Source organism: Periplaneta americana, chromosome 6, assembly GCF_040183065.1.
Source record: "Periplaneta americana isolate PAMFEO1 chromosome 6, P.americana_PAMFEO1_priV1, whole genome shotgun sequence".
Classification (NCBI taxonomy): Eukaryota; Metazoa; Arthropoda; class Insecta; order Blattodea; family Blattidae; genus Periplaneta; species Periplaneta americana.
This window is the reverse complement of record NC_091122.1, coordinates 178228465-178241262: the sequence shown is the minus strand read 5'-3', so window position 1 is coordinate 178241262 and position 12798 is coordinate 178228465. Positions and strand designations below refer to the sequence as shown.

The window sequence follows — 12798 nt, the reverse complement described above, 5'->3', positions numbered from 1 at the left end:
TAAATGTTAAGTATAGTGAAAAGGGTGAAGAGTTAATAATTCACAATGGTTCTAAGTTTCAATTTTCGAAATCCTGTACCGTAGGGTTAAGATATCGATGTGGAAACAAAAAAATGCAGTTCATTTATTGTGTGTGATCAATAAAAAGGTGTTATTTTAAATAGCAAAATTAATCATACGCTAGGTCTACCTGATTTCAATGCAGCTATCACTGTAATATTTTTAAGTAATTTATTTATTTTATGACAATCACTTTCGTGTGTACTATGCCCATCGGGGCGCAACTATGCCATGTCCATTCTGCTACCTGATTTATTCGGGGCGCAACTATGCCATGTCCATTCTGCTACCTGATTTATTCGGGGCGCAACTATGCCATGTCCATTCTGCTACCTGATTTATTCGGGGCGCAACTATGCCATGTCCATTCTGCTACCTGATTTATTCGAGGCGCAACTATGCCATGTCCATTCTGCTACCTGATTTATTCGAGGCGCAACTATGCCATGTCCATTCTGCTACCTGATTTATTCGGGGCGCAACTATGCCATGTCCATTCTGCTACCTGATTTATTCGAGGCGCAACTATGCCATGTCCATTCTGCTACCTGATTTATTCGAGGCGCAACTATGCCATGTCAATTCTGCTACCTGATTTATTCGAGGCGCAACTATGCCATGTCCATTCTGCTACCTGATTTATTCGAGGCGCAACTATACCATGTCCATTCTGCTACCTGATTTATTCGAGGCGCAACTATGCCATGTCCATTCTGCTACCTGATTTATTCCAGGCGCAACTATGCCATGTCCATTCTGCTACCTGATTTATTCGGGGCGCAACTATGCCATGTCCATTCTGCTATCTGATTTATTCGGGGCGCAACTATGCCATGTCCATTCTGCTACCTGATTTATTCGGGGCGCAACTATGCCATGTCCATTCTGCTACCTGATTTATTCCAAGCGCAACTATGCCATGTCCATTCTGCTACCTGATTTATTCGAGGCGCAACTATACCATGTCCATTCTGCTACCTGATTTATTCGAGGCGCAACTATGCCATGTCCATTCTGCTACCTGATTTATTCGAGGCGCAACTATACCATGTCCATTCTGCTACCTGATTTATTCGAGGCGCAACTATGCCATGTCCATTCTGCTACCTGATTTATTCGAGGCGCAACTATACCATGTCCATTCTGCTACCTGATTTATTCGAGGCGCAACTATGCCATGTCCATTCTGCTACCTGATTTATTCGGGGCGCAACTATGCCATGTCCATTCTGCTACCTGATTTATTCGAGGCGCAACTATGCCATGTCCATTCTGCTACCTGATTTATTCGAGGCGCAACTATGCCATGTCCATTCTGCTACCTGATTTATTCGGGGCGCAACTATGCCATGTCCATTCTGCTACCTGATTTATTCGAGGCGCAACTATGCCATGTCCATTCTGCTACCTGATTTATTCGAGGCGCAACTATGCCATGTCAATTCTGCTACCTGATTTATTCGAGGCGCAACTATGCCATGTCCATTCTGCTACCTGATTTATTCGAGGCGCAACTATACCATGTCCATTCTGCTACCTGATTTATTCGAGGCGCAACTATGCCATGTCCATTCTGCTACCTGATTTATTCCAGGCGCAACTATGCCATGTCCATTCTGCTACCTGATTTATTCGGGGCGCAACTATGCCATGTCCATTCTGCTATCTGATTTATTCGGGGCGCAACTATGCCATGTCCATTCTGCTACCTGATTTATTCGGGGCGCAACTATGCCATGTCCATTCTGCTACCTGATTTATTCCAAGCGCAACTATGCCATGTCCATTCTGCTACCTGATTTATTCGAGGCGCAACTATACCATGTCCATTCTGCTACCTGATTTATTCGAGGCGCAACTATGCCATGTCCATTCTGCTACCTGATTTATTCGAGGCGCAACTATACCATGTCCATTCTGCTACCTGATTTATTCGAGGCGCAACTATGCCATGTCCATTCTGCTACCTGATTTATTCGAGGCGCAACTATACCATGTCCATTCTGCTACCTGATTTATTCGAGGCGCAACTATGCCATGTCCATTCTGCTACCTGATTTATTCGGGGCGCAACTATGCCATGTCCATTCTGCTACCTGATTTATTCGGGGCGCAACTATGCCATGTCCATTCTGCTACCTGATTTATTCGGGGCGCAACTATGCCATGTCCATTCTGCTACCTGATTTATTCGGGGCGCAACTATGCCATGTCCATTCTGCTACCTGATTTATTCGGGCGCAACTATGCCATGTCCCATCTGCTACCTGATTTCTTCGGGGCGCAATTATGCCATGTCCATTCTGCTACCTGATTTATTCGGGCGCAACTATGCCATGTCCCATCTGCTACCTGATTTCTTCGGGGCGCAACTATGCCATGTCCATTCTGCTACCTGATTTATTCGGGCGCAACTATGCCATGTCCCATCTGCTACCTGATTTCTTCGGGGCGCAATTATGCCATGCCTAGGCCTCCCAATTGATCGCGGGGCGCAACTATGCCATACCGTATAGTTGCAGATATATGTTATCTGAAACAATACACAACTTCTGCACGAAATTTGGCAACTTTAGCTTCGTTTTAGTTATTTTATTACTGCTTCAAGTTGGGAAGATCGCAGACTAATTATCTTATAATCTCCAATTTTTAAAGGGTTTGATCACATTATGAAACTACATTTAATTGAATATGGAAGTGGAAGTTTTCAACTTTAATTACATAAAAAATCATAAAACGGCAACGTAATAAACATGCTCCTTTCATAAATACACTGCAACTCCCGTTACATAAAATAAGAAACGAAGTTAATTACGTTAAGTGCTTTTAGACGCTGCAAACAAACCTTGAAAAGTTCAGTTCACACACACACACACACACACACACACACACACACACACACACACGCCTTCCAGTTTTAAAAGGCGCATCAGCTTTTAATTAAGTTTGGTGTGTAGAAGTGACTATATTATGGCTTTCATTCAGACTTGCGCTCTTGATCGAAACACTAAACCGAATACTTAGCCTATAGTAATTCTTCTTTAAATCATTACTCTTTCAGTTTCTTTCAAGTTATGTTTTAAATGCAAGTCCGATATAAATCCGAAGTTCACATCTGTAGCGAAAGTTTTGACCAATGTTACAGAGTTTATACATTTGCATTTTTTTTGCACGATAGTGTGTTTTCTCGTCCTTACATCAAACGCTCGCCACGACTGAAAATTGATTTTATTGAATTCAGAGTTGCCAACCTAGATAAGTATGTTGAAATATTACAAATTACTGCTCTAGAGCTGTAATGAAAACCACTGCTTCTATGTATGCTACAATCCTATAATGCATGTAACATTCATACGCAAAGGCAGTATTGATTAATATACATTTGTGCGAGATCGTGCGTATTTGCTTGGTTTCCGCACAAAACCAATCCGCGGTAACTGTAAAATTCCACATTCAGTATTCCCAACCGAACACACATAACAATTTCCCTCTTCTTACCGCTTAAGTGACATATTGATTTTACTGCTTTAGGCTTCTAACATATTATTTTTAGAGACGTTCAATATAGTAATAATTATAAATTGGAAACTTACCACTGCAATTTCACCTAAATTGCACTGTTAATTATTGTTTTTAAATATTTGCAAAAATTAAGTAAACTCTACAACACCACTAAAGTTACTGCATTCGTGATGCAAGTAGCATTAAGGAAGCCGTGAAAAAATCAACAAGATTCCAGATGCCGATGTTATTACTGCAATATGTTATATAAATAATATCGTTAAAATATTAAAATGAAAAATAAATCATTACATAACCTTACCGTTTGTTTTAAGTTCGCATTTATAGACTGGGGGAAAAAAGACAGACGTATATCACGGCCTGCTGGAGTATAGTAAACACAGAAAACATTTTAAAGCAACAATGTTGAAGATAGATATTTTTGTTTTACAAATTTGCCGTCATTGAACAGAAACCAAGATGGAGATTTCATTGCAAATAATTAGAAATTCCTCTTTCAGGTATGTAATGAACGATCTTCGCACAAAATAATGTACGATACACGAGCGGTATGTTTTCTTTCAATTCTCGGAAATTAAAAAAGCTCAACTACGTTTCGCTTTTTCAAACGTTTCCTCGAACATGAAAACTTCAACATACTGCTCTTGTAACGCATATTACTATATACTACTATAGGCCTACAACTGGCAAAACTCCGTTGTAGGAGGTTACTAAACCTTACCGCTGTGCTGGACGCGGAGTCTGGAACTTCCCTCCATTAATGTGAACCATTGTCACTACAGATTGACAAGACATCTGATGCATCACTGCTATCAGTACGCGCTACTATCTATTATAAAGTTGTCTGATATCTATGGCGAACGATGCAACATATAGTGGCAGTTATTTTTAAATGTACTTCAACAAAAAAATTTAATATAGAGTCCAATTTGTTCCGTTATGTTGACAAATGCAATGAAACGATACTACAGAGTGATTTATATAGAACTGACACATTTCTTTCATTAATTGTTTCAAAACGAATTGTGCTAGCGACAACATATTATACCTAAAATGTAGAGGAATTTTGGGAGATTATTTACCTCTATAGCAAATGTTGTCCGGCGTTGTCAAATCCGGAGATCTCGCTGGCCACAGGTTCCTGGAAATTATTCGGTCGTCACATAACCAGATAAATGGAACCATGCTTCATCTGTGAACCATGTGATGGACAATATGGCAGGATTTTGCACAATGAACGTCTGAAATCAACGACAATTCAATCTTTTATCCTTATCTGGTTCCTGTAGCTGATGAACAACCGTAACCCTATATGGCTTTAGGCTCTCTAATACATTGAGTAGGTGTACCCTGTCTCCTGCGACAAACGTCTTAATGATTTTTTGGGTGACTGCTCCATCAATTACAGCTACTCAAAGGACATACCAGAAAGAATTTGGTGTTCGCAATCCTCCCAAAAGAAACACAATACTGGGACTGGTAAACAAATTGGAAACAACTGGATCTCTGGTGAGTGAAAAGGGCAAGCATCGTTCATCTAGCCTTCCCACGGTTGTTGTTGGCGTAAAAGCACGACTGGAGCAGTCACCCAAAAAATCATTAGGGCGTTTGTCGCAGGAGACAGGGTACACCTACTCAATGTGTCAGAGAGCCTAAAGCCATATAAGGTTACGATTGTTCATCAGCTACAGGAACCAGATAAGGATAAAAGATTGAATTATTGTCGTTGGTTTCAGATGTTCATTGTCCAAAATCCTGCCATATTGTCCATCACATGGTTCACAGATGAAGCATGGTTCCATTTATCCGGTTATGTTACGACCGAATAATTTCCAGGAACCTGTGGCCACCGAGATCTCCGGATTTGACAACGCCGGACAACATTTGCTATAGAGGTAAATAATCTCCCAAAATTCCTCTACATTTTAGGTATAATAAGTTGTCGCTAGCACAATTCGTTTTGAAACAATTAATGAAAGAAATGTGTCAGTTCTATATAAATCACTCTGTACATTTCAATTAGAAGTAAATGACACATTCGCAAAATATTATTAATCTTAAATCAATACATGTTAATTAATTACAGATAGTTAAGCATTATAAATTCGTAATTTTTCTCTACTCACCACAGTCTTGTTCGTCTTCCCCGTCTGCACAATCAGGCTGTCGATCACAGCGCCTCACCAGGTCGACGCAGGAGTTACTGCACCGAAACTCGTTGGGTAGACAACCTGACGTAAACAGAAATACAGCAACTTCGTAACGGTGTTAAGTGCTCATCAGTATAATCACATCAAACAAACATTAAGAAACTTCGTTAACGTTCGCCTTATTAAATCAATTTCGGTCCTCGAGATTATTTTTAGTTGCTCGAGGAATGCTTGGTGCTGTCTATATTGATTCAATTTAGCGGCAGAAGTAATGGCACAAGGCAAAGATGGAAGGAAGCTCTCTTGCTTAAAATAGAACTTTGAAAGGCATAACAATTATCTTCGATGGACTGGAACCATACCTATATCAAAGAACTGTGACTTACAAAACTTTCAGTATAAGACAATAAGTGATTTTTATAGGCAAGTGCGTAGGCGAACGATCATGTATCAAGTGTCTGGGCATTAAATTATATATACATACATACAAATGGCTTTTAAGGAACCCGAAGGTTCATTGCCGCCCTCACATAAGCCCGCCATCGGTCCCTATCCTGTGCAAGATTAAGCCAGTCTCTATCATCATACCCCACCTCCCTCAAATCCATTTTAATATTATCCTCCCATCTACGTCTCGGCCTCCCTAAAGGTCTTTTTCCCTCCGGTCTCCCAACTAACACTCTATATGCATTTCTGGATTCGCCCATACGTGCTACATGCCCTGCCCATCTCAAACGTCTGGAGTTTATGGTCCTAATTATGTCAGGTGAAGAATACAATGCGTGCAGTTCTGTGTTGTGTAACTTTCTCCATTCTCCTGTAACTTCATCCCGCTTAGCCCCAAATATTTTCCTAAGCACCTTATTCTCAAACACCCTTAACCTATGTTCCTCTCTCAGAGTGAGAGTCCAAGTTTCACAGCCATATAGAAGAACCGGTAAATAACTGTTTTATAAATTCTAACTTTCAGATTTTTGGACAGCAGACTGGATGATAAGAGCTTCTCAACCGAATAATAACACGCATTTCCCATATTTATTCTGCGTTTAATTTCCTCCCGAGTGTCATTTATATTTGTTACTGTTGCTCCAAGATATTTGAATTTTTCCACCTCTTCGAAGGATAAATCTCCAATATTTATATTTCCATTTCGTACAATATTCCCGTCACGAGACATAATCATATACTTTGTCTTTTCGGGATTTACTTCCAAACCGATCGCTTTACTTGCTTCAAGTAAAATTTCCGTGTTTTCCCTAACCGTTTGTGTATTTTCTCCTAACATATTCACGTCATCTGCATAGACAAGAAGCTGATGTAGCCCGTTCAATTCCAAACCCTGCCTGTTATCCTGAACTTTCCTAATGGCATATTCTAAAGCGAAGTTAAAAAGTAAAGGTGATAGTGCATCTCCCTGCTTTAGCCCGCAGTGAATTGGAAAAGCATCAGATAGAAACTGACCTATACGGACTCTGCTGTATGTTTCACTGAGACACATTTTAATTAATCGAACTAGTTTCTTGGGAATACCAAATTCAATAAGAATATCATATAATACTTCCCTCTTAACCGAGTCATAAGCCTTTTTGAAATCTATGAATAACTGATGTACTGTACCCTTATACTCCCATTTTTTCTCCATTATCTGCCGAATACAAAAAATCTGATCAATAGTCGATCTATTACGCCGAAAACCGCACTGATGATCCCCAATAATTTCATCTACGTATAAACATTAAAAATTAATTAATTAATTAATTAATAACATTTCTTAATGTTTAAACTAAAAATCGAATTTAAAAAATAATGACAAAATTCCATCATATTTTATGTAAAAAAATTATCATATGAAGAAGAAAGAGTTTAATAGAATGGTTTCTGAAGAAATTAAAATTTATCCACAAATACCTACATCATTTCGAGCGGGGTCATTCAGTAAACGAGCAGTTCTAGGTCACCTGTATACAATTTAATGGTGCTGAGGTGAACAACATGTACATCTGCCCTTTCACACGAGGTACAAGCCACGTACTACTCTGTGGCTGCTAACCCTCTAGCCGAGATAATCGTCTCTCAGGAATTATGCAAACCACACAAACACATATTTGGAACAGCATTATATGTCCTCGTAAGAAACATAAGAAATAGGCTTTTAGAAGTTAGCTATTACTGCATAAAAGATAGTAACACTCATACCAAACATGCCACTTAAATGGAGTTGCTTGCAGTTACGTGCTAACATTGCACATGAAGAGTCAGAAATTTATTTGACGACTGTAGACGACTACAGGGTTAGGTTTCCTGATGACATTTTTTTTTTTAATTTTCATGAAAAATAAATAACATATAATGCTTATAGTTTAAAATGTTACAGTAATTTGTTGGAAATTTCATGTAATGTCGTAGGCTACAATTATAAACAGTCCTGATTAGACTTAATTGTTTACATGGCATTGTATATGTAGTTTCATTTTGGAGATGCCGATAAGCTCACTGTATTATAATATCAATTTTTGTTTACCACCTGTGTTTATCTTAATATTTGGATTTATATGAACGTTTTCGACACTCGGTGTGTGTCATCTTCAGATATGGGGCCTATGTCATTGTGTGTTGTGAAGCCCTAGCTTCTTAATTATGTTGTGGGTTGTTCTATAAGCATGAAAGGCCATACACAAGTGAACAACCCACAACATAATTAAGAAGCTAGGGCTTCACAACACACAATGACATAGGCCCCATATCTGAAGATGACACACACCGAGTGTCGAAAACGTTCATATAAATCCAAATATTAAGATAAGCACAGGTGGTAAACAAACATTGATATTGTATATGTAGCATTCACGGCGAATTGAAGCTGTTAATAGTAGAAAAAAAATGGAAAGCTTCAAATACTTGAGATGTACTATAAGCAGTAACATGAGCTGCTGCCAGTAGACAGCTGCAGAATAGGCTTACAACCGGTTTATATTCGACCTGTTAAAGAACATCCGACAAGATAGTACATCCGACCGAATATTCGAACTTCAACTGGTTACCCCTAATCTTTTGCAGACTGTACAGAACACTGGCATTTTCTGGGTACACAAACGGAATAACATTTGAAAAAAATGTAGTAGGCCTATGTGTAATTCAAAAAATGTATTTGCTCGGTATAGGCTTACAAATAACTGGACACTTTATTACACTTATCTTCATATATATATATATATATATATATATATATGAATAAATAATGCACACAGATAAGAACAAAGGAAATAAGTGTAATGCGTAATATGAAATCTGCGTGTAAAGAAAAAAGCAACAGAAGAAATTAAAATTACTTATTAAACAGAAGAGCAAGTAAATACATACATTTTATTGTAACTTTTACACTTTCAACTCAAAATGCATACCTGCTCTCTAAAACAATAGTTATTAATATATAATACCTTTTAATTACTCTAAACAGCTGCATTATTATTTCATTCATTAATCATTTTCTAAGAAGACAATGTTATTAACAAAAAGAAAAGTACTCTCTAGCTCTAATCCTTGTACTTTCACAATGCATGTTGTTGCTCTTGAAGATACCAACTGTAATACCTGAATGAATAAATGAAATTAAATTATGTTTATTTAACGACGCTCGCAACTGCAGAGGTTATATCAGCGTCGCCGGTATGCCGGAATTTTTGTCCCGCAGGAGTTCTTTTACATGCCAGTAAATCTACTGTCATGAGCTTGTCGCATTTAAATACACTTAAATGCCATCGACCTGGGCCGGGATCGAACCCGCAACCTCGAGCATAGAAGGCCAGAGCTATACCAACTACGCTACCGAGGCCGACAGAAAAAATGAATAAATCAACTAATGAATCAATGGATCGATGAATGAATCACTTAATGAATGAACCAATTAGTGAATCAATGAATCAGTACATGAATCCATGGATGAATGAATTTTCCCAATCTTTCTGCAGATAAGATGACTAACTCAGCTATCATTAACACAATTCAGATGAAGTGGGGGTGTAGTAAAAATAAATGTACAGGTGACATGAAGTGAGACATTGTTTTGTATAGCCTACAATTTCCTTTTAAATCCTAATTTTGTAAGAAACCGAGTTAACGATGTTACGTGCAAGCTGACTTATATTTTGTGTCTAGCCCAGACTTACAGATGAACGTTACTCAACGTTAAAAATGTAATTCCATGAAGTAATATTTCGTATTCATATATGCAAAGAGTATGATCAGATAATTTATTACAGAGACTGGTTACAGCCGGAAACATGCAGTTTGGATTCCTGGAAAAAGCAAGATCTCTTCTCTTCCCTATAACTTGCTAACAGCTCTGAGATTCACTCTGCCTATTATGAAATATTTGACAGAGATATTTCCCAACTGTAAATAAATCAGATCGCAATAAAACTACCTCAGTTCCGCCTATTACCGACGTTAAGAAAACATGGAAGTCCTGTCTCCATTCACTTATGGTCATTTATGATTTCTCAGAAGCACCACCTAATATTCTTGTGAAATCCTTTAAGGCAGTCAGGAGAACAAACTGTTGCTGATAGGATAATTGAATAGAACGTTTTATCTCAGATCCAAATGGAACATTCAGGAAAGGGGGGTAGATATCTCAACAAGACAGAATCTTCCTGAAACAAGAACCTCTACAAACAGTAAACCAGGCCAAATACCTCGGACTGACACTACAGACCACAACAAATTCATTCAGAGTACACACCAAGCAAAGAGCTACAGCAGCCACAAAAGCCATTCATGACATCAGAGAACTAACCAAGCTATCTCTCAAAACAGCGATGATCATCTTCGACACCAAGATAGCCCCCATACTTACGTACGGACTAGACCTAACGTGGGACAAGCTGCGCACGAAAGACCTCCATACCCTAGAGAACGTCAAGGCTCGCTTCTTGAAGGCTGCACTAGGAGTATCAAAACACACTCTATCCAGGCTGGTGTACGTGCTCGCCCACGAGACCTTCTTGATAGAAGAAATCAGAGCAAAACTCGATCTGCCCTCCACTTCCAACTGGAAGAAAGCTCTAGACGAGAGGGTAAGGAAGAGGGAGGACTTCTACATAACGGAGGCCATGATAAACCGGACCTGGACAGACACGAACCAGACGCTCCGCCACTTCATGACATCGCTGGCGGTTCATGGATACCACCACAGGATATGCAGAAATCAGTCTTTCCACGAACCGGATGACAACTGTGTGTGTGTCTTATGCAACAAGACATATGATAGATACCATATCCTAGTCTGTGGGAATCGGCAGCTATCAGTCATTAACTTTGTTCAATCCAAGTGACTTTCATTTATGCACAATTTCTGCGCTTTATTATTATTATTATTATTATTATTATTATTATTATTATTATTATTATTATTAAATGGAAATTCCTATCCTGGAATTGGAAGAAGAATCAAAGTAGTTCAGTCTGTAAGAAGACGATTTGTTGAATAGTAGGACACGGTTACGATAGAGTTTCGTTTGCCGTAATTTCACTAAATATAGAAGTCCTTAATCCTCTTGTTCCCCTGTTCTATTCCTTTTACGGAAAATAATTGCGGTTGAAGCACAGTAGGGCTCTCAGATCATGAAGTGTGGCAGTTTCATTTCATTCACCCCGATGCCTTCACGATCATCATCGAATGATGATGTTGATGATGATGATGATGATGATGATGATGATGATGATGATGATGATGATGATGATGATGATGATGATGATGTACGTCCATGAGGTCGCGTTTCTACCTGTCAATTATTATGATGTAAGTGATTGCTTTAACATATTTGGGGTTCTCCCCACTGTTTCTAAGCCTCCACGTTCTATTTCAAGAACTTGTATAGACTATTCAACTTATGGGATGAATTTGCGATTATGGTCAATACCGCCTTAAAATCAATCAATCACAGTTGTGTTTCTTGATAAGACGCCTCGTACAATACTTCAGTGTCAATCACAGAAAATCAAGAAATGCCAACAGAATTTAACTTTGCAAATTGCGTCTTCAATAACTGTAGCTTCAAGTAGTAAATAAATGTTTGTAAAAACCTTTCATGTTATTATTATTATTATTATTATTATTATTATTATTAACCCTCCTGCTACCAAGAGGGGTAATATCATCAGCTTCTTTTGTTTCTGCTGAGTGGAAGAGAAGGCCTGATGGTCATAACGTCGCCAGAATAAATAAATATTATTATTATCATTATTATTATTATTATTATTATTATTATTATTATTATTATTATTATTACCGCACTGACGATTTTTTAATATTATTTTCATTTTTCTCCATATTTATTTTTAAAATTTCATGTATTTGTCAGTTATATGCCTACTAATAATTTCAATTAATAACAACACAAATAATTAATCTACTTTAAGATGTAATTCACATTATTCATGTCGGGTGATATTATTACCCCTCTTGGTAGCCTGTATCATGAAAATTTCAGGATATAAAATTCAATATGTAGCTTAATTTTCTTAATTTCTGAGTTTGTAGGCTTCCAAATTATTTTTTTGTTTTACTTAAACAATGTTTATATTATATATTTTTTATATATTTTGATGTACCGAAGTACATATGATATTTCCATGCAGATATTCTGCGTCATCATATGATGAAAGAGTGATGGAACGGAGAAAAATTCCCGGAGCCGGAGAGAATTTTTGTCCGTTCCATCACTCTTTCATCATATGACGACGCAGAATATCTGCATGGAAATATCATATGTACTTCGGTACATCAAAATATATATGATATGCGTAATAAATCACTTTGTGATTTAAGACGGCGCCCATACCGTCGGATCCCGGCCAACCAGTCACTCATTCGAGTGCACCTCAACACATGTATGGACTTCGGTCCTGCGTTCATAGACATCTATGACGTAGTGGAGAGGGCGGCCACTAGAGGGAACCCAAGAGATGGAGCTTAATCTGAGACGATTCTAACCGGCGTCGGGGTTGTATCCGGCGTGGCTTAGTGGATAAAGCATCAGCACGTAGAGCTGAAAACCCGGGTTCA

The 12798-nt window shown here is 38.3% G+C and overlaps 1 protein-coding gene across 2 annotated transcripts in view; it reads right to left on the bottom strand.

The window, feature by feature from the left end:
• LOC138702079 (G-protein coupled receptor GRL101-like) overlaps positions 1-12798 on the bottom strand; it is a 929248-nt gene that overhangs the window by 253587 nt on the left and 662863 nt on the right. For both annotated transcript variants that reach the window (XM_069829620.1, XM_069829619.1), the window contains exon 5: positions 5709-5813. In XM_069829620.1, the coding sequence (XP_069685721.1) occupies positions 5709-5813 (105 nt within the window). The remainder of the gene's footprint in view (positions 1-5708; positions 5814-12798) is intronic.